At 32.6% G+C, this 20,830-nt stretch overlaps 1 protein-coding gene and 1 long non-coding RNA gene across 2 annotated transcripts; both read right to left on the bottom strand.

The window, feature by feature from the left end:
- Positions 1 to 535: 535 nt before the first annotated feature.
- LOC134726466 (uncharacterized) lies at positions 536 to 4,155 on the bottom strand. Its single transcript, XM_063590873.1, has 6 exons — positions 4,122 to 4,155; positions 3,446 to 3,649; positions 2,872 to 3,147; positions 1,707 to 1,911; positions 1,014 to 1,108; positions 536 to 553 (listed from the first exon to the last, which is right to left on the bottom strand). The coding sequence occupies exons 2-6, from the start codon at positions 3,605 to 3,607 to the stop codon at positions 536 to 538; spliced, it is 756 nt and encodes a 251-aa protein (XP_063446943.1). The 5' UTR covers positions 3,608 to 3,649; positions 4,122 to 4,155.
- A 2,935-nt stretch (positions 4,156 to 7,090) lies between these two features.
- On the bottom strand, positions 7,091 to 10,240 carry LOC134727088 (uncharacterized). Its single transcript, XR_010108712.1, has 3 exons — positions 10,170 to 10,240; positions 7,882 to 8,017; positions 7,091 to 7,192 (listed from the first exon to the last, which is right to left on the bottom strand). It is a non-coding gene; the product is annotated as an uncharacterized LOC134727088 (long non-coding RNA).
- Between the last annotated feature and the right edge of the window lie 10,590 nt (positions 10,241 to 20,830).

Below are 20,830 nucleotides of genomic sequence, written 5' to 3'. Positions count from 1 at the left end.
ATCTAGTATATTGGTGTCTATAATGCCCGATCAGAGAATGAACATACAGACTTAGTGCTGACTGGCTAGTGATTACAGTAGCAGTTTAGACAATTGGCCATCAAGGTCAAAGCAGTAACTATTGACTATTTGTTTAAGCATGAAAAAGTGCAATAAATTAAATGTACACCTTAACCATGGCAAACAAGCAGATGATATTCATTGAGACACAAAACTACATGTGTTAGTTATTCATAGGTCAGATTCATAATTCTGTTTATTACCTTCTCCTATTCCATATGCCTTCCAAACTGTTATTCCATTGACATCAAATGAAAAATTGTGCAATTGAGTAATTCCAGTAATTGGTTTAATCTGTGACTTCTCTGCATCCAAATTAGTAACAATGTCAACAACTCTAACCCTAAATGATCCTTTCTGTTTAACATCTATAGCCTGTAAAAATAAGCAGAAATGAAAATTAGAATTGCTATGTTTATAACAGGTTATTACTTACTGGGTATGCATAATAAATACCAATTCTCTTATCATATAACTATGCATAACATCTTGGCTGAAATTAATGCATACCAATTCTCAAATGATGATTTGTGTTCTTAGTGTATTGTTGGTTGTTCATTATGTCGTTTTGGTGGGGTATGTCATTTTAGTTGATTTTTACTGTAGTGTACACACTGATATGTTAAACCTTGCAATGAATAACATGTGCCTGTCCCAAGTCATTGTTATTTTGGAAATTTGTGTTATACATTAATTAGGTTGCAAGTTTTTTTAAGGTGTTTAAAAATAATTTTTCACTTATTTCAGCCCTGTAAACCATTCAATGCAGTAATGACTTTTTTTTTCTATTAAAGGTCATACAGTGACTTTAGCTGATTATATATCTCTTTGTGGAGATTTTTTTCATTGACAAGACGTTTATAACACTCTTTTTGTAATTGGCATACTTCTTACTATGTCAACTTCTTACTCTTTATTTTTGCATATAAAATTAGTATTTTATTCAGACTCACCTTTTTCATCTCCTCTGCAGATGTGACATCATGTCCCTCATTAATGTATCTTCTAACACATGCCTTGATATGTGAAGCTCTGCGGTCACATGGACCTACAACACATTTGTAAACTGTCATTACATACAATGCAATGGTTGCAAATCAATATGAATATATATACATTTTATATTGGAGAAACTACCAAAAAAAAGTTATTCTCCAAATATCAGGATCAGAAGACAAGACCTTTAAAATTGCTTAAAATAAGTACCATTATTCCATTATACATGCATGCAATTAGGACAATACATTAATGCAGTTGTAGGTCACAAAATGTAAATTTTGATAATTCTTTTCCCATCTGAAGACAAAAAAAAAAAAACCTTCAATCTAAAATTGACTTGTATGTATGTGCCTATCCCAAGTCAGGACCCTGTAATTCAGTGGTTGTCATTTGTGTATGTGTTTCTCATTATTTTTTTTTATAAATAAGGCCGTTAGTTTTCTCGTTTGAATTGTTTTACATTGTCATTTAGGGCCTTTTAAAGATAACTATGCTGTATGGGCTTTGCTCATTGTTGAAGGTCTTACCATTACCTATAATTGTTAATTTTTGTGTCATTTTGGTATCTTGTGGAGAGTCATCTTTTTTTCAATTTATTGAAATATTTTTTATTTTGAAAAATCAAGTTGAAAACTATGAAATTTTACCTTTGCCATCCTGTGCTTCACTGAAATTGTATGTTTTCAACTTATCTCCTAGTTCATCTTTAAGTGCTACCATCATCATTGTGTTCTTATAACATCCTGCATTATCTGAGAAGAAGTTTACCTCATGTATATTTGGTAGTTGTTTTCTCAGGTCATGGACTACATCACACAACACAGAAGCAGTAACAGAACCATCTTGAGATATCTAAAATATAAAATGACAATGTTTTGTTACTTATAAAAAGCAATTTGTATGGCAAGCAATTTTGCTATTTATTCTTCCTTCAAGATATCTCATAAACCTTATAAGATATCTTATATAGTTTATAAGATATCTTATATAGTTTATCAGATATCTTATATAATTGTCTTTACAAGATATCTCATAAACTATATACGATATCTTATAAAGTATATAAGATATCTTAAGATATCTTATAAACTTTAGGAGATATCTTATATATATATATGAGATATCTTATATATATATATGAGATATCTTATATATATATATATGAGATATCTTATATATATATATATGAGATATCTTATATAATATATGAGATATCTTATATAATATATGAGATATCTTATAAAAATGAAATTATATAAGATATCTTATAAATTATATGAGATAACTTATATATATTATATCAGATATCTTATATATATTATATGAGATATCTTGAAATTCGAATAAATAGTAAAACAGCTTGCCATTCATTTGGATAAATCTTTCTTAATCTGTGATGCATTGAGTTAAAACAATGCAGCTCAAAAATGATACAGAAATAAAGAAAAAGGAAATCAGCATTCAGAATTATAGAAAAATGATTCATTGTAAATTAAGAAAGTAATTGTCTGCTTTTATAATGAATTATTGAGATAAAACAACCTAGACACCTTTTTTGCAATAATTCATGAATTTACAAAAATTGAAAAAGATTACAAATTTTATATCAAAGTTTTGATATTGAAGTTGAATAAAAGTTAGCCTTATTTATATGCAAAGAACATTTTCCAATTACCAACAAATTTCTGAAAGCTAATAATTATCTGAAGAAATTCGATTTTTTCAAAAAGCTGAACACTGGAAATAATAGATAATTATATATCCCTTAATAGCTTTGTTCTTTAAGAAAAACTAGCGATATCTTTTTATTACCTGGGATGAAAAAATGTGTACATGTGTAATTGTCTTTAGTTCTTCCCCTTGTTTGTATAATGTTACTGAAATGTGCCAGTTGATTCCACGTTTGGCGAACCAGTCACTCTGACCTTCTCTAAATTTGCGTGGAAGAAATTTCATCGCCCAGTCACATGTGATTAGTGCTTGATTTTCATTTAAATTCTTTAGCAGATCTTGTTTTGCACCTTCTTGATTCCTAGCTCTCATAGCATGACTTTTCCAATCTTTTATAGCTTCTACAGCATTTTCAACCTGAAAAAGTAAATTATGGTAAGAAAAGTGGTTAATTCCTAATTAACACACAGTCTTTCTTTTTAAATACAATTCAACAACCTTACATACAGCTATACTATCAATCTCAAAGCAATTCACACTGAAGTCATTTCATGTCTATCAAGGGAGGTTACAGTATTTTTATGATGACAATTTTTTGTACTTGAATGTAATGGTTCATGACCACAGTATTGAACAATTAGCTAAGACAATTTAAAATTCCTTTGTTTACTTCTCCATTTAGTTAAGGAAATGGAAATAAGGTGATTGAAATTACCTGGAATACAATGGAATCTTTATTGTCCCATGTACCATTCTGTGTTAGAGTACTTATTTCAGCTAAAAAGTCTGTCAAGTCAATACACTGTTCACAACTGTGTGTATGCTGGGTGTTACAACTTTGGGAGAAGCACTTTTCACTATCACTTAGTGCAAACATTTGGCAATGATCTGGAACAGCATTCTCTTTTTGGATATGTACCTTTTGATTTAAAAAAAAATCTAAACCATTAGAAAGATTTGTTCCAAACTTAAGAAATTAAAAGGGTAAACAGATCTGTACATCCACAAAAAAAAGATCACATGTAAATTACTAGGTAACCTATGGGTTTAATTATAAACACAGCCAACATCATAATAATGTAAACTTGAGTCTCCATTGCTCAACTGAACAATTCATTGGTTAAAATTCCTAGTTATTTTCAGACCTACTACATGTTGTTTGAGTGAACTTGTATATTTGTTATTTTTCAAAGAAGTACTTCCATTCAACATGTTCATTGTTGTTCAAATGTGCCTTATGGTATCAATATATGTATATAGAGTGTGGTGACAATTACAGTTAGGTAACACTGTAGTTCAATCATTGACATAAGCTAACATGTCACTTTCAATTTATTTAATTATAATGTTTCTTATAACATGATTTAGACTATCAATATGTTTTCAAATACCTTGAAATCTGATTTGATATATCGCTTCCCATTTAGCAATTTGGTTCAGTTCTTTCTTCTTTTCACTGGATGTGCAGAGTTTTTCTATGATGGTTTCAAGATCTTGAAATGCCTTTCCACCCTCTGCGATGTAATAGTCAAGACCCTCAACACATTTCCTTACTGAGGCAGAACAGTCATTAAGGATCTTATACATTGTACTTCTTCCTACAATTATTACAATATAATAAAATTGAGAATGGAAATGGAAATAATAGTTGATCATACACATATATATAAATTTCAATTTGATAACACACCAAATTTTTTATTGTCATTATGAATAAAATCAATAAATTAATGACTACAACATCCTTATTTTTTTAGAAAAATCTATTCTATGTGAGCAATGTCTTTTTTGAAATTAACAAACATAAGCTGACGAAGGTGTCCCATGTTTCTTGTATATTATGTCAACCTGAATTCAAGATAACTATGTACATGCATATGGAATTATAACTGTTTCATGACTCTCAATTTCTTTTCAACCCTTTATTTATAATTTGTTAACAGCTGTATCAAGGGCACCAGGCTCATATTTTTATCAACACCAGATGGGAGTTTTGTCATCAGTGGGCTCAAATCAAAATAATTATTAGTTTAAAAGTGTGTATCTATCTTTTTATAAACATACCTAAATGACCAACATTTTCTGATTCACAATACTGAATGTACTGATTTACAAGAGATGAAGGTGCAAGACTTCGAATCAAATTCGGCACAGCGACTATTTCTCCAGTTGTAAGCTTCATAGTTTTCATACCAAAAGGTAGATCTTTAACAACATCTGAACTGATAATGAAATCTATAAAGTGTTCCAACTCTGCTATGTCTATCTTGTTTCTCGTTAGTCTTTCTTTGGACACAGGGAGACCACAGCCTACTTCATCACTGTGCAGTTTGGCAGCATAAAATCGGTACTTTGTCAGATCCGGTATCATCTAAAAAATAAATAAAATTGAATAGATATAAAAGCAACATAAATACTATACTATCAATAAAAATAGATATCTTGAAAATTTGGTCATATATGTATTGTATTTAAAGCTTTGCCATCATTAAAGGTTGATTTTACTCTTGCAATTTCAGTGAACCTAGGGAAGTGAAAAGAAGCTAGGTAAACCTAGCTATATTGGCGACAATAAAATTATGTTTTTCTAAGGCCATGCCTTGAACACAATACAGTTATCTCCACTATATTGCCATATATTCAAATAAATTTGATGTAACAAATATTTTGGCTCATTTCTGGGACTTTTATAGCTGGGGACTATGTGATGTGGCCTATGCTCATTGTTGAAGTCTGTACAGTGACGTATTATATATATATATAGTTGATAGTTTCGGTGTCATTTTTGTCTCTTGTTGAGAGTTATGTTTCATTGGCAATCATACCACATCTTCTTTTTAATATTATATATATATATATGACATATATAACTTGCCAATGAGATGCAACATACCTCTCTGACCTCATTAAAGCTATAATTTCTGGATAAAACTGATAGGATTTGCCTTCTTAATGACCATGTTTCTGCTGAAATATATATGTCCTTCAATATAAGTGCTGTTTGATCATGTGTAGAGGACTTTTCAGGTGTATGTGCTGAAAACACAGACTTGAACAACAAATCTTTTAAAGAGTCTCCCTCACCAGGGCAGATGGTTTCACAAATGGCTGACATACATTGTAGAGCTTTTGACAGGCATCTCTGCTTGGTTTTATCTCTAAGTGATTAAGCTCATCTGATCAATGGTAAGATCAGATGATCTATTTTTTAATTACCTGGGGGCCGTATCCCTTTACAAAAATATTTTCCTGCGAAACGACTGGGACAATCAAAACCCAACATAAGTGAATGGATTACTCGTGGCCATTGGTGCCACTGTGTATACTGTTAAAAAGTAACATGCGAGTTGCAATGGCCGTACAAATAGCAACTCCGTACATTATAACGAGTTCCTGTACTGTTATTCATCAAATTTGGGTTTTTGGAAATTCAGATATACGTTTAAGTGTGTTACATGTATCAATCGGTAATCATGAGTTTGACAGCTAATGTATCTTTAAATGAATGAAGTCGAATTGATCAGCGATTTTTTTAGCTTATTTTGAAAAAAATGAACTGGGTGCTAAAAGTCAATTTTTTTTCCATATTGCACTTTCATTAATGTTCGAACCAAAAACAAATCACATTTTTGATATCTCGTAGGTAATTCATTTTTAGGGTCAAAACTAACAAAAACAAATTCAATATTTTATAGGTTTGGAATCGTGTACATTTTAATCGAAACCTACTAATAATATGAATAACACAAGAATGTGTCCATAGTACACGGATTCCCCACTCGCACTATCATTTACATGTTCACTGGACCGTGAAATTGGGTTCAATACTTTAATTTGGCATTAAAATTAGATAGATCATATCATAGTTAACATGTCTACTAAGTTTCAAGTTGATTGGACTTCAACTTCATCAAAAACTACCTTGACCAAAATCTTTAACCTGAGCTTCACACTATCTTTTTCTTTGTTCAGTGGACCATGAAATTGAGGTCAATACTTTAATTTGACAAAAAAATTAAAAAGATTATATCATATGGAACATGTGTACTAAGTTTCAAGTTGAGTGGACTTCAACTTCATTAAAAACTACCTCGACCAAAAACTTTAACCTGAAGCGGGACGAACGAACGGACGAACGAACGGAGGCACAGACCAGAAAACATAATGCTCCTCTACTATCGTAGGTGGGGCATTATAAAGAATTTTACCTAGGTGTAGAACGACAAAAATGCTAGATAACTGATTTCAATGGATCTTGTTTTTAATGTTTTAAATGAAATGTCCCAATTGAAAAAAAAAAATGTACACAAATATGTTGCGTATTGTTTACAAAACGCACGTCTCGCGTACAAAATTAAAAGCCCCATATCTTCAATTAGTTTTTTTTTATTAATATCTTTTGTATATCATTTAAAGTTATCAAACGGTTATCCACAGATCGCCTTGTCATAACATGTTTGATCTGAAAAAAAAAGAGAATGAAAATGTAATATCATGAGTGAAAAAGGCCTGCAATAAATATGCACTATTTAGATTTAATATATATCTATATTAGAATTAACGATAGTTTAAATTGATAAATAATTTACTAATAGCACGATTTTACATGTGCACATTAGAGAAACGTGCATATTTATGATAAAACTTACATGGTATAAAGTGCTTCGTGTTGAAGGTCGTACCTTGACCTATTATGGTTTACTTTTATAAATTGTTACGTGGATGGAGAGTGGTCTCATTGGCACTCATACCACATCATTCTTTATCTATTAACCAAAGATTTTGTCATAGTAAAGTCACAACTTTAGTGAAAAGGTTGTCAGTATCCACTGTTGAATTAAAGATGCAAAAAAGTAACAACAAATGTAAAACATTTCATAGTAGTATCAAATTCTGTCCTCTTTTCTTTGTTATTGTCATTCTCAATGGTTGGCGCTCTATTAATGGCTTAGAAATCGCTAGCTCTCTGAAAGTTATCTGTATGGTGTGCTACAATGTTTTTCGTTTAGTCGTTGGATTTAGCCATAGTGATTTGTTCTTTTTTCAACGTTATTTTTAGCTTAGCTTGTTTGTACCCTCTTTTCTTTCCAAATTTAAAGGCTTTCCGCACCTTATCTACTTAATTATTATAAAAATATGGACAAAACTTACTTTTAACTAGCACCTGACATCCTCCTTGGTTACATCGATTTCCTTCACAGCATGCTGAACACACTTGTACGGCTGCTCTTTTACCAATTGCAGGATTGTGGCTGGCTTTGTACGCTTTGAGGTCAGCATCACATAACTAAAACGGGATGTAGCATATCATGATTGTTTTTAAATATAAAGGAAATTCATATAACTTACATTGAAATGGACACTACCATCCATTCAATGAGACTATATAACTACATGTATTTGATTTATTTAAAAACACATCATCCTGGTACATTTGATAACTATTTGAAGCTGCAACTAACTGGTATTTTCAAAACGTTGCACTAAATTTTACATAAAGATGTTATTCTAATCTTGTGTAATTGATGCAAGAGAACTACACATTCATGTACATTGAAAATGTCTTTCTGTGGGATGAAGGTTTTTGCTATGAAAACAATTATTGTGATTCTTCTAATTTTCATGTTACGAACCAATCAATAACTAATACAAGATTGTTATATTTACATGTATAATTATATGTTTACGTCTACATCCATACAAATATGGACTGTCAGAAGTCTGTAATGCTTTTCTATCAGTAAAAGAAAATATGTTCTCGAATTTACAGAAATTGTCAATTTAGTCTCTGCATTTATAAAATGCACACTTATTTGTATACAAAAAATAATAAGAAGTGAATGGAGGAGTAAAATAACGAGGTGAGCTTCTCTTGTTGCGTGAGCATCATCTTGTCGAATTATTATTGTCAAATCCTCTGTCTAGAAAAAAAAAATTGGAAGAGAAAGGCTCGATGGTCGGTGCATGAATCTTACAAAACTAGAACCATCGTTAATACGTTATATATAACATTTCAAGTCCACGTCTATGTTTTTTTACAAAACGCGTGTTGCTTATACTTGTTATGTAAGATGTGGAGATTTAGGAACAATAAAAATGCGAAAACTCTATAAATTTGTTAAACTTACAAGATGATTAGATACTATAATAATTATCAGAAATTACCTATGGCGTCAAATGACATTTTGATTAAGTCTGTACGGCGTTTTACGTTTCCGCAAATTGGCATTACATTTCCGCGAAAAAAAGATGACGTTTCCGGAAAAAAAAGTTTACGTTTCCGCAAATAAATATCTTACTTTTCCGGAAAAAGTAACTATTCCGGAAAAAATAAATTATTACTTTTTCGCGAATAATTAAGGAATACCTTTTGATCGAAAGCAAAGCTATAATAAAAAATAAATATGCATTAAGTTAAAGGTCATCATAACATGTAAGTAAAAAACATCATTAAAATGTATGAAAACGTATGTTCAAACATATCTTGATATGAGTTCATAAGTCAGTTCTGGCAGAATATTTGAAGCCAACACGTCGTGCAAATACCATAGGAGCACATTCACCGTTTACAAGTTCTGTGTTTTGTTTAGGAAGGAAGTCCATCTTCTCCTTTTCATACTTCCGAACGGGTGCTTTTACAGTTAGAGTTCTCATCTTTATGTAAGATGTTGTCTTCAGTTTCAATAACACATCGACAAAGACAAATATGGTAGGATGGTTAGCTTAAATCTGCTCGCACAGGTAGACACTAAAAGACTCGACACCATTCGTTGTTCTCTTTTCCTCGGGGTCAGGGGTGATGCCCAAATGCTTGGTGGAAATCGAATTGCCACCCATATGAAATTCCTATATATAATCGGTAGACCTCATGCATTTATCTTCAGATGGAGCATCGGCAATTAATTCAACAAAGCATTCTTTAATCATGTCAGTTGGCAAGTAAGCCAAACCAAAGATTTCTCAATGAAGTTTAACTCATCCTTACTCAAGTAAACTAGTTATATCTAGTAATTGTAGCTATACTGAGATCAGAACATTTGTTTTATTAAAAAAAATTTTTTTTTATCACATATGTACATTCAAATCTTTATAATTTACCAGGTAAATTTGCGGAAAAGTAATAAATGCAAATTGCGGAAACGTATACTTTAAATTTGCGGAAACGTAGTATTGGGACTTTGAATAATTAGCGGAAATGCAATACGCCCAGTCTGTATTTGCCTGCCATGTGATCCATGTATATAAGTGAAGAAAAGTCAATCCCTGTCCGTTTAAAAGTGAAGCGATTCCCGCAGTTTTTTATTTTTGTTTGGATATAGTATACCCAAATTTTAACACTTCTTTTTTTTATAGTTAAATTGCATATATATTTATGAAACTTGAATTGCAGATCTATTGAATACAAGCATTTACACATAAACAAGTCCTTGCAAACTTACAGATTTCTGTCTACATCGAAGTTGAAAATATACTTGGTTTCGATAGAAAAATTCTTTGAGTTGACACACCTGTAATATACAACCAATTAAAAAAAACAAAAAAAAACATCATATCAACTGTCAAATAAACAGTCACAAGAAATTAAAAGTAACTGCCCTTCCCATTGTTTGTTACAGTATCTTATAGCCTTTAATTTGCCTCAAACTTTGTAGTTCTCTTGCGTTTTGGTCATTACATTTGAAATTTAATTATATATTATATAATTTTCTAGATACGTACTGAGAAGGTACATGATGATTTATAATTAATCCAGAAACAATGATGATTCTTTCAAAAATTTGGTTAAAATTATTAATCTCGGTTGAACACGATTTTTGTTGGAGATTATACAAGAGAAACTAAAATATAATTATATTAAGCCATTATACATTGTACTGTTATGCCGGCATCCCTCCCTTTTTATAGTAAACCTAAGCCTGTACAGTTTCTTGAAATTATTGAGGATTAACGATAGATGTTTGTGCGATGTCTAATGTAACAAGTAATGTAAGACTTGTAACTTGTTATTTTGGCTGTTGTTTCCATAATACGACAGATTTAGTTCCAGAAAAAGGCCATGAACAGGACATTACAATACAACTGATATTTATTTTCCGTATTGAATCTTTTTTTTTTTTTTTATTTATAGTAAAGCATATTAAGTTTACTAATGTTCAATATGTTTTTTTTCACTTACCTCATCAGCCCGACATGCTGAAAAAGTCTTGCAAAGTGTAGGGTATTCCACTCTGTCACACTGTCCACACTCATTCTGTACACTTGGTACAATGGGATCTGTTTGATATAGCATGATTCATATTGAAATAACTAAAGATCAAATAATACCCTAAAGTTACTATTGTGTATCAGCTAGTCTAAGCGTATACATGTACATTTATGTAAGTGGTACATGTATGAGTAAAATAGTAGATTTGTGCATACCCTTTGTCGAGGATTGCGGGAACGTTATGCGTTCGTATGTGTGCCGTCGCCACTGACGATGTGACGTCGCGTTACTATGTATATTGTATCTTATGATTCTATGCTTTTGAATGAATGTTGAACCACACGATTGTATTTATTGTTAGTCAAACCCTAAACGAACACAACGCGAAGTACAAACACACTCAAAACCCAACATTGGTGCCGTGACCAGGAGCAAAATGAAAGACAATTGTGAACTAGTTAAAGTAAATTTCAGGAGTAATTTAAGTATAGTAAATTACAGAGACAGTAAAAGTAAATTCTTTTTGTATTCTTTTGTGATAGTAAATTTTATCATTTTTCTTTAGTAATCTCATTTCGGTGGCCCCCAGGATGTCGAGGATTGCGGGAACGTTATGCGTTCGTATGTGTGCCGTCGCCACTGACGATGTGACGTCGCGTTACTATGTATATTGTATCTTATGATTCTATGCTTTTGAATGAATGTTGAACCACACGATTGTATTTATTGTTAGTCAAACCCTAAACGAACACAACACGAAGTACAAACACACTCAAAACCCAACACCCTTATTTGACCCAAAAAAAACAACATTTTAATTTACTTTTGTCGACTATCTATATAAAAGAGATTTAAAATTAATGCAAAGCTTTTATATTAACCATGGATGGTATTTATATCGAATAACTATTTTCAGGGGTACCGGTTGGACCCCATTTAGAGCAGTGTGAGTTACAGTCAAACGTTAACATAATCTATCCCAGTCAATAGGAGACTTTAGGTCGTAAACCAATAGCCGTGGCTACACTGTTATGCATATGATTCTATTTGTCAGAGGTAGGTTCATTTGCGTTTATATTTTCGACATAACCATGATCAAAGAAAGGGAGGTAACGATAATTCTTAGTCAAGTGAAAAGGGTAAATTACAAAGTCGTATTTTTAAAAATGATCATGTCCCATTTCAGAAATGTCACCTACTCTTTTGTAATATATATATATTTATTCATATTTGATAGGTGGACAGGATCAAAATGCACTATTGATTACTAGAGCACATCAACTTCATTAAACTTACGCCCTACATCTCGTCTATTGACGTTTTTACAACTGTTACAGTAATTCCTATTCCTCATACTAATTTTAAAGATCTGTTCCAGCTAAACAACCAAAGACTGATTGGTAAAATAAGAATCACGGGTCGGGTTAGAGTGACATATCTTCTTACTGATATGACTAGTATTTAAAGAAATTTAAAACTCAATGTGTGGTCTTGTACGTAGCAAAGTGGTTTGACATTTTTACCTAAAACGAATGTTATATTTGCCACTGGACTTAAGCAACAATAGATCGATCTATTATGATTCACATGAAAAGAATCAATCGAGTTTGTTATTTGTCGATATGTGGTTCAAAAACTAAATGAATGTTATATTTGCCACTGGACTTAAGCAACAATAGATCTATCTATTATGATTCACATGAAAAGAATCAATCGAGTTTGTTATTTGTCGATATGTGGTTCAAAAACTAAATGAATGTTATATTTGCCACTGGACTTAAGCAACAATAGATCTATCTATTATGATTCACATAAAAAGGGCCAAATTGGCAATCGAGTTTGTTATTTTTCGACATGTGGCTCAAACTGATGAATGAGATGCAATTGAGTTTGTGCAGATTTTTGCATGTTACTCGTACAAGCATACATTTTTCTTATTGTTCACTTGAAATTGCGTTTTCTTTTTCTCTATTAAAGATCCCGACCATACCAATGATTAGAAACAACCTAGTTGGAATAAGGCTTACAGTCGCAGATCTTGAAAGATTAACAAAAAAATGTTCTCATAAAAGTCATGTAACCTGTAAAATATGGCAAAGTGCTGATACTAAAAATTCAGATTTGTAAGACAACAATGGACTTTATTAGCAACATGGGCTATTCAGTATGATTAAAACTAATTCAAATAATAAACAGATACATCAATTAAACAATATTTGTTTAACAAAAGTCTAGTCGATGAATTGTTTAGTGTCTTTTACTCAAACATACGTCTTGACCTTGCAACCACTGCATTCTGTTATTTCAAATTCATTTTGTTTGTTTTAACTAATCCCGCGTTTGTGTAGACACGTTTCTAGTAAACTATAAATAAAACGAAGAAGAATGTACTGGATTCATTAATATTCGTTGGATACCAATTTTCGTGGATTTCGTTGTTACATGGAAACCACGAATTTAAATATTCAACGAATTGCAAATTTTCTAAAGGAATGTATGCAGACTTTGCCAAAGCCACGAAATTAAATATCCATGAATATACAACTTTTCCTCAAACCACGAAAATTGGTATCCACAAAAATAAATGAATCCACAGTAGATCTATGATCATACTAGATATGGCCCAAAGAGATATGTATGACTAGACAATGAAACGACAGGACCACTTTGAATATTTTTTCAAATTTTAAAGTGAAATAAAACCGACCATTATTGTTTCTAATCAATTAATTCCAACATTAATTAAGTTTAAATTTTAACTTTTAAAAGTGAAAAGATTAAAGATCCGGGACTTTTTTTAATGTTGACCTACATGTATCTAATACTTATTGTTTTTATTGTTCCTTTGTTTGTTGATTTAAACCCCACTTTTGGCACTCTTGGTTGCGGGCAATTTATATTGGAGTTAAGCTGTAGTTCTCTGAGATTTCAATCTATAGAAAAAACTTGCAATCACTGTAAATTCAGATCGAATGCACCTCGTAGTGGCGGATCCAGAAGAGGGGAGGGGTTAAATGCATTTAAACGGGGACAAATGGTTGACCCCCCTTTTAATCCTGGGTTGGGACCCAACCCCTTTTTTTTAAATGGCTGGATCCGCCTCTGCCTCACCACGAGTTGAGCATGAATTCACAAGCTAGATGAAAACAGGATATGTAATAGCTATAATTGAACTACTTAGACTTTTCAACTAATGCGGTCCACTTTTTAAGTCATAATATATCAAAATATGAAAAAGTTAAACATCTTACTTTGGTTACACAAGTATGCATTACATGGAAGTACATTTTGGTTAGGTGTTCGATAATAACAACATTGCGCACAGGTTACCAGTGAATCTCTTTTTCTGCCTACTGAGGCTAATATATTGCATATCTACAAAATACAAACATTGAGGATTAGTGTACGCAGAGCCGAATTTAGGGGGCAGGGGGCCCGGACCCCCCTTTTTGGGAAGAAAATTTGGTTGCTTATATAGAGAATCACTGAAGCGTGTCTGGTCCCCTCTAAGCCAGTCAGTGGGCCCCCACTTAAAAAAAAATCTAGATTGGCCAGTGGAACGTGCTTTTCTAATGTTTCCTAATAAACTATAAAAAATGGAGAACTCTCATTAGTATTATTCTAAAATCATTTCAATATCTAGTTTAAAAGCAGTATGAAATAATAGTTATCAGTTACAGAATGTTTAAATGTAACTAGAGGCTCTAAAGAGCCTGTGTCGCCCACCTTGGTCTATGTGAATATTAAAGTAAACAAAGGAAGCAGATGGATTCCTGACAAAATTGTGTTTTGGTGATGTGCTTGTAAATCTTACTTTACAAACTTTATGAAAATTGTTAAAATTGACTATAAAGGACAATAACTCCTTAGGGGGTCAATTGACCATTTCAGTCGTGATGACTTATTTGTAAATCTTATTCTGCTGAACATTATTGCTGTTTACAGTTTATCTCTATCTATAATAATATTCAGGATAATAACCAAAAACAGTAAAATTTCCTTAAAATTACCAATTCAGGGGCAGCAACCCAACAACGGGTTGTCCAATTCATCTGACAATGTATGGGCAGATAGATCTTGACCTGATAAACAAATTAACCCCCATGCCAGATTTGCTCTAAATGCTTTGTTTTTTTAGTTATAAGCCAAAAACTGCATTTTACCCATATGTTCTATTTTTAGCATTTTGGTTAAATTTGGCCCAGTAGTTTTAGAGGAGAAGATTTTTGTAATGCCCGCGTCACACTGTCCCGATTTTTATACACGATGGACACCCGAATGCGAAAATTGTAAGTTCGTACGAAGTTGGTCCCGATCTAGTTAAAGTACCAAAAAGTGACAGAACCAAGTACAATGAATAACGAAGTCTATACGATGATACCGAAATTATATACGAAAGCAAAAGATGGACATACGAAGGTTAACCGAAAACGGGTATTTAAGTTTCATATCTCAGCCGAAGTCTTCACGATGGATCACGAAGGCTACACGATGGATTACGATGATGGCGCGATGGCCATACGATGTCTAATAGACGTCGTGTACAGCTTACGATGCATTTAAATTATATGTCGATCTTTTTTGTCTAATTCATATAAAAACCTAGTTTATTATCCCTCGCCAACAACATGTAAGTTGCGTGTAGATAAAGTTGTTATGGACACTCTAGAACCAAAATGCTCAAAACTTGATATGGTGTTACTCGTTAAGAATATCTTAAGCTCTATTGACTTTAAAGTTCAAATGTCAAGGTCACAGTGGCAGTTGTAATACAAGGCAATATCACCCTTGTGGACCTTCTAAAACCAATATGCTTCAAAAGATTTTAACCCCATTTGGTATATTGTTCCTCCTTGTAAAGATCTGACATTTTTTACGTTCAAGGCCAAAGGTCAAGGTCATGCCGATGGACTTGTTTTTTCTTCTTGAAATAGCAGAATGCACAGGAAATTGGTTGCTCATTTTTTTAAATGCTGGTTCTAAAGACAATATTAAAGGTATTTCCAGTTACTGAATGTTTCGGTTGATTTCTAAAAAAAAAGTTTATGTATCAAATATGCATATTCAATTTGCCATTTTCTGCATGTGTCATATACAAATAAAGTGTCCATATTTGCCCCCAATATGTTACATACGAGGGGATGCCACACTCGGCATTGCCTTGTTTGAACTGTAAAATATGTGCACTAGTCTGAAAAATCACCCATAATTATTCCCATGTTTACTGATCTATCTTAAAGGTAAGGTTGATCCCTTTTTTCCAGGAGAATATAATATTAATATAGACAAAAGGAAGGATGTGGGGAAAGCAACAAATGCGGCAAAATATGACATATAGAAAACAAAATGGTTATAGAGTAAACATTCGTGTGACAACAACTCAGACGATACATAAAAAATCAGAATAATGAAAAAAAAGTTGGTTTCCCTATATACGTGAACCTTCAGTGTTGGTGTACAAGGCGCGTTAAAGATTTTCATTATGTAACTTGATATGAAAAATTGAGACAAAAAATAATATTTTACTTGAAAAAGTAAATCCTGAGCTTGTAATAACTGCTCTTATTGTTCCTTTTGAATTAATAGAAACAACGCTGTCGCCTTTCTTGTTCTCATAGAACCATATGATATGAGCTCCATGTATATTGTGAACGTCTTTCTTAACTGTCGTATTAGACTGATCAGTGCATATCGCGCATGGCACTTTAAATGTGTTTTAGCGCGAAAATTAACTTAAATTTTGCTGGATTTATTTCCGTGGTAGTTCCATCTTGTCGCCTTCGTACTTTTATTCGATGGCAACACGACGGGATTACGAGGTCTTCACGAAGTCGTGTTGCTATCGTAAGACCTTCGGGTAGCTTCTTGATTCATTCGTGTAGACATTGTAATGTCAAAACAGCCCGATGGAAACGATGGAAACACGAAAGCAATACGATGTTCAAAGATGCATTCCCGGTGACATTACGATGGTGAGGATGGTGAAACGAACTCAATACGAACCCTCAATATCGGACGCACCTTCGGGGATTTTTTAACATGTCAAAAAATTAAGAACCCTTCCCGAAGTTGTCTCCGAAGGCTAGAAAAAGTGGCCGATGGTTCTACGATGGTTAAAGATGGCACTACGAATAGCCCTATCTGGATACGATCAGTCCCGATTTTGAAAATTTCCATAATCGTGTTGCCATCGGCGTAAAAATCGGGACAGTGTGACGCGGGCATAAACGTTAACGACGGACGACGATTACGACGACGGACGCCGGACGCCGGACGCCAAGTGATGAGAAAAGCTCACTTGGCCTTTTGTTTAAACATATTTATTTATAGTGGATTGGGAAACAAGTTTTGCAACTTATATTAATCCCTTTCCACTTTGCGGGTGCGAGTGCTGTCTTGTAGCGACATAAGCCTACTCGTTTTTGAAATCTACAAGGGTGTCTTTAACATGCAAGAGATATGGCTCTCTCCTTCCGACGGACTATCATCGTTTCCTCAAGACCATACTCGCAAATGGTGTCAAGGGAGAGCCGAAAATTGATTTCCTGAAATTTTCATCCCAAACGGGAATCGAATCAGGAACCTTTGTGTTAGTAGTCCAATGCACTAACCACTACACCACGGAGCTATGGCCCTTTGGGCCAGGTGAGCTAAAAATTAACATTTATGAGATGAAATTTTACGATACAGCAATTTGGATTTGAAGGCAAATATTTAAAAAAAAATAGATTTATAAGTGTTAACAAACCTCTCTCTTTAATTACCTGTTTAGATCTGCAGCCTGCTGTAAAAACGGCTGTTAAATCTTCTTTCACGTGTCTATCAAGGAAGCATTCCTGGTATGAAACAAGAACAGATTACCAAACTCGTCAGTACTATATCTTCTAGCTATATATAGTGTTTTCTGCTTTCATGTTGCATGACACTTATTATATAAATTCCAATAAAGAATTATTAACGAGTTAGAAATAAATATTAGCCTACCCTATTGATACAAAATTGAGAATAGAAATGGGGAATGTGTCATAGAGACAACAACCCGACCAAAGAGCAAACACTAGCCCAAATGGCACACATAAGTATTCCACACATCGAGAAAATACCGCAACAGAAGGCTGGCTTCAACAGAGCCTTTTTAAAAAAAATGTGTACTAGTTCAGCAAAAATATATATAGTTAAAGATTATCGTTGGTTATCTCAACGAGATTGATTTTCTCGCTTGAGCTGGTACAGCGAAAGTGAGAAAAGCAACCGAGTTGAGATGACCAATGATAATCTGTTTATTGCTATTTTACCTATGACGACGTTGTCAATTTTATGTCAATTTCCTTACCAACGCCACGTGGCCTCCTTAGTTTCTAGCGATAATTTGTCCATCTCAAGGGAGAATCATGATATGAAAATTATCACAAAAAAAGATCAAAAGAAAAATGCACAAAATAGCGATAATTCCTAATATTCAAAAGTCAGATTTAATTATCTTGTGATATATTTTCATGGAAATTGTAAGTGTAAGATGACAGATAAATAATCGTGTCGATTTTATAACAAGTGTCTCTAACCAGACGGAATCTCGCACTTAGACATGTGGCATTTTGATATTTGTTCTCCTCTTATGCAATCAGTTATGTTTGCCTATTTGTAGATTTTATTTTGTGGCGTTTTCTGGAAGATCTTGACAGATACAGATGATCGTTTTTACCTTCTAAAGCTTAGAAAAACGTTTGTTTCTGTCAGTCAAATTTTTCGAGAAAAAATATCTTTTATTGGGAATACACCTTTATGTATTCTATCCTTCAACATTTTATAGTTTTTGACAAAAAATGCAAACAAAACGGAGATTAACTCAAAAAGACAGACATAGTAAACTGTCAATTCCGGTATAATGACTTACTCATGGTATTTGAAAATTAAACTATGCAATTGCTGAACACGTATGCTTTAAACAATAGTTTTTGCAATCATGATAAAACTTGAACACGAGTAAAACTAGTCTTTCAAGGGCAATACATCCTATAAGAGTTTCAATTGACGGTTCGTTCATGTTGACTTATTCGTAGATATATTAACGTTGAACTTTTTTACTCTCAAAAGATTCTCTCTAAAAAAGCAAAAACTATAAGAATCGTCATCTAAAAATTATAACTCCTATACGGGGTCGTTTCATGATTTCTACAAAGTTGACATACTGTACCTGTAGATCTGTTATGGTTATTGTAACTCTTAAAAATTTTGTCTGTCTGTTATATTGTTCGTGGGAATTACCTATGTCAGAACTCCTTATACTGCTTTCGTTTTTTGAAAAATGAGCCAAAAAGTTTGAAATAGAATAAAAATAAATCACAATTCAAAGAAAAAAATCCTTTCAGAATTTCTTTTACACTTCGTTGCATTAAAGATGTAATTTCGTTTAATTGATGTTGTTAAAATTGTACATTTCCAACTAGAGTGTCCCCATTTTTTATTATGTAGCAAAGAAAAGCTATAGATACAACCAAATCTGACTACTTCGAATTAACCATTGAGCAATTAAAGACAAACAACAATGAACATATACAAGTATATAGAATTGGTACGGGTATATGGTGTGATTGCAAGGTATTTACAAGTATTATACTTATAGATTATCGGTGATCATCTCAACGAGATTGATTTTCTCGCTTGAGCCGGGACGGTGAAACCAAGAAAGGCAATTGAGTTGAGATAAACAATGATGATCTTTTTATTGCTATTTTACCTATGGCGACGTTGTCAATTTCATGTCAATTTTGTTAGCAACGCCACGTGTATGCTTAGTTTCTAGCGATAATTTTCCATCTCAAACGAGTAGCATGATACGAAAATTATCACAAAAAAAAATCAAAGGAAAAATGCACAAAATAGCGATAAATCATTTAAAGTGAATATCTGTTTTAATAATACATACCTCAGAAAAATCGTCACATACTGCTGTGGAGCCTAAACAGTTTGTTATGTTTACCTCGTTCTTACAAAACAAACAAGAAAGACCTATAAAGTTTAGACAAATACGTCGTAGTACGATAAGCATTGACCCGGTAATCTGTGTACCTTATACATATGTCTTCTGTAGTTGACTTTTATTTGAATCCGTAAGAAGAGTCCAAAACATATGTTATGGTAGGACCGTCCATTCCATACCGTGTTTACTTATTGAATCAAAATCGGTTGTCGTTGAAAAATATGAAAATTTGTATATTACACGACCATTTTCATTACTGAACTAGCACAAGTTTTGATTAAGTGGCCAACATACGGGTGCGGTAATTTTTCGCCGCATTGAGGATATTTGTACGACTCATTTTCTCTTTGATATATTCCCCGTTTCAATACTCAATTTTACAAACTCTAAATAATATTTTTTTGACCAAGTTTATATGTATATCCATAGATTAGTTACTTTATAGAATTATATCATTTTGGTTCTTCTTATTTATTCTAGGATCATTCTAAATATTTTAATAATCTGTCGTCAGTGCATTTTTCAGCTCTGACATTTTTAAAATATTTACATTTGATAGATAGGTCGTCTGTTTGGTTTTTTTTTAAATATGCAAAGGAGTATTTTCGATAAGGTCCTAAAATGGCCCCCTTTTTTAGCGTAAATTTCAAATTCGGATTAATCGAACAATATCATGATAAATTGTTGCTAATACATTGACTAGCTATGATATAAACCATTTTGTTGAAAATTTCACGCTTCTGCGTTTAATTATAACGTCAAAAGTTGTACTGAAATTGATTTTTCACGAAAAAATCAATGAAAATGGGTAAATTTCCATAAAATATTGGACAGGAAACATAGAGCGCATACGTCGACAACAAAGATCTTTTAAAATAATGTTTGTTAAGACATTTCACATGTCTTATTTGAAT

Source organism: Mytilus trossulus, chromosome 7 (genome assembly GCF_036588685.1).
Source record: "Mytilus trossulus isolate FHL-02 chromosome 7, PNRI_Mtr1.1.1.hap1, whole genome shotgun sequence".
Lineage (NCBI taxonomy): Eukaryota > Metazoa > Mollusca > Bivalvia > Mytilida > Mytilidae > Mytilus > Mytilus trossulus.
The sequence above is the reverse complement of the archived record's forward strand: the minus strand, read 5'-3'. Positions and strand labels throughout refer to the sequence as shown.

Excerpts from the sequence above, each read along its gene's own strand:
- LOC134726466 (XM_063590873.1), bottom strand. The coding sequence starts at position 3,607 with ATGTTTGCACTAAGTGATAGTGAAAAGTGCTTCTCCCAAAGTTGTAAC. Across the intron at positions 3,148-3,445 it reads AAGATTCCATTGTATTCCAG|GTTGAAAATGCTGTAGAAGC; the intron begins GTAATTTCAATC and ends TTACTTTTTCAG. Across the intron at positions 1,109-1,706 it reads TGAAGCACAGGATGGCAAAG|GTCCATGTGACCGCAGAGCT; the intron begins GTAAAATTTCAT and ends AATGTGTTGTAG.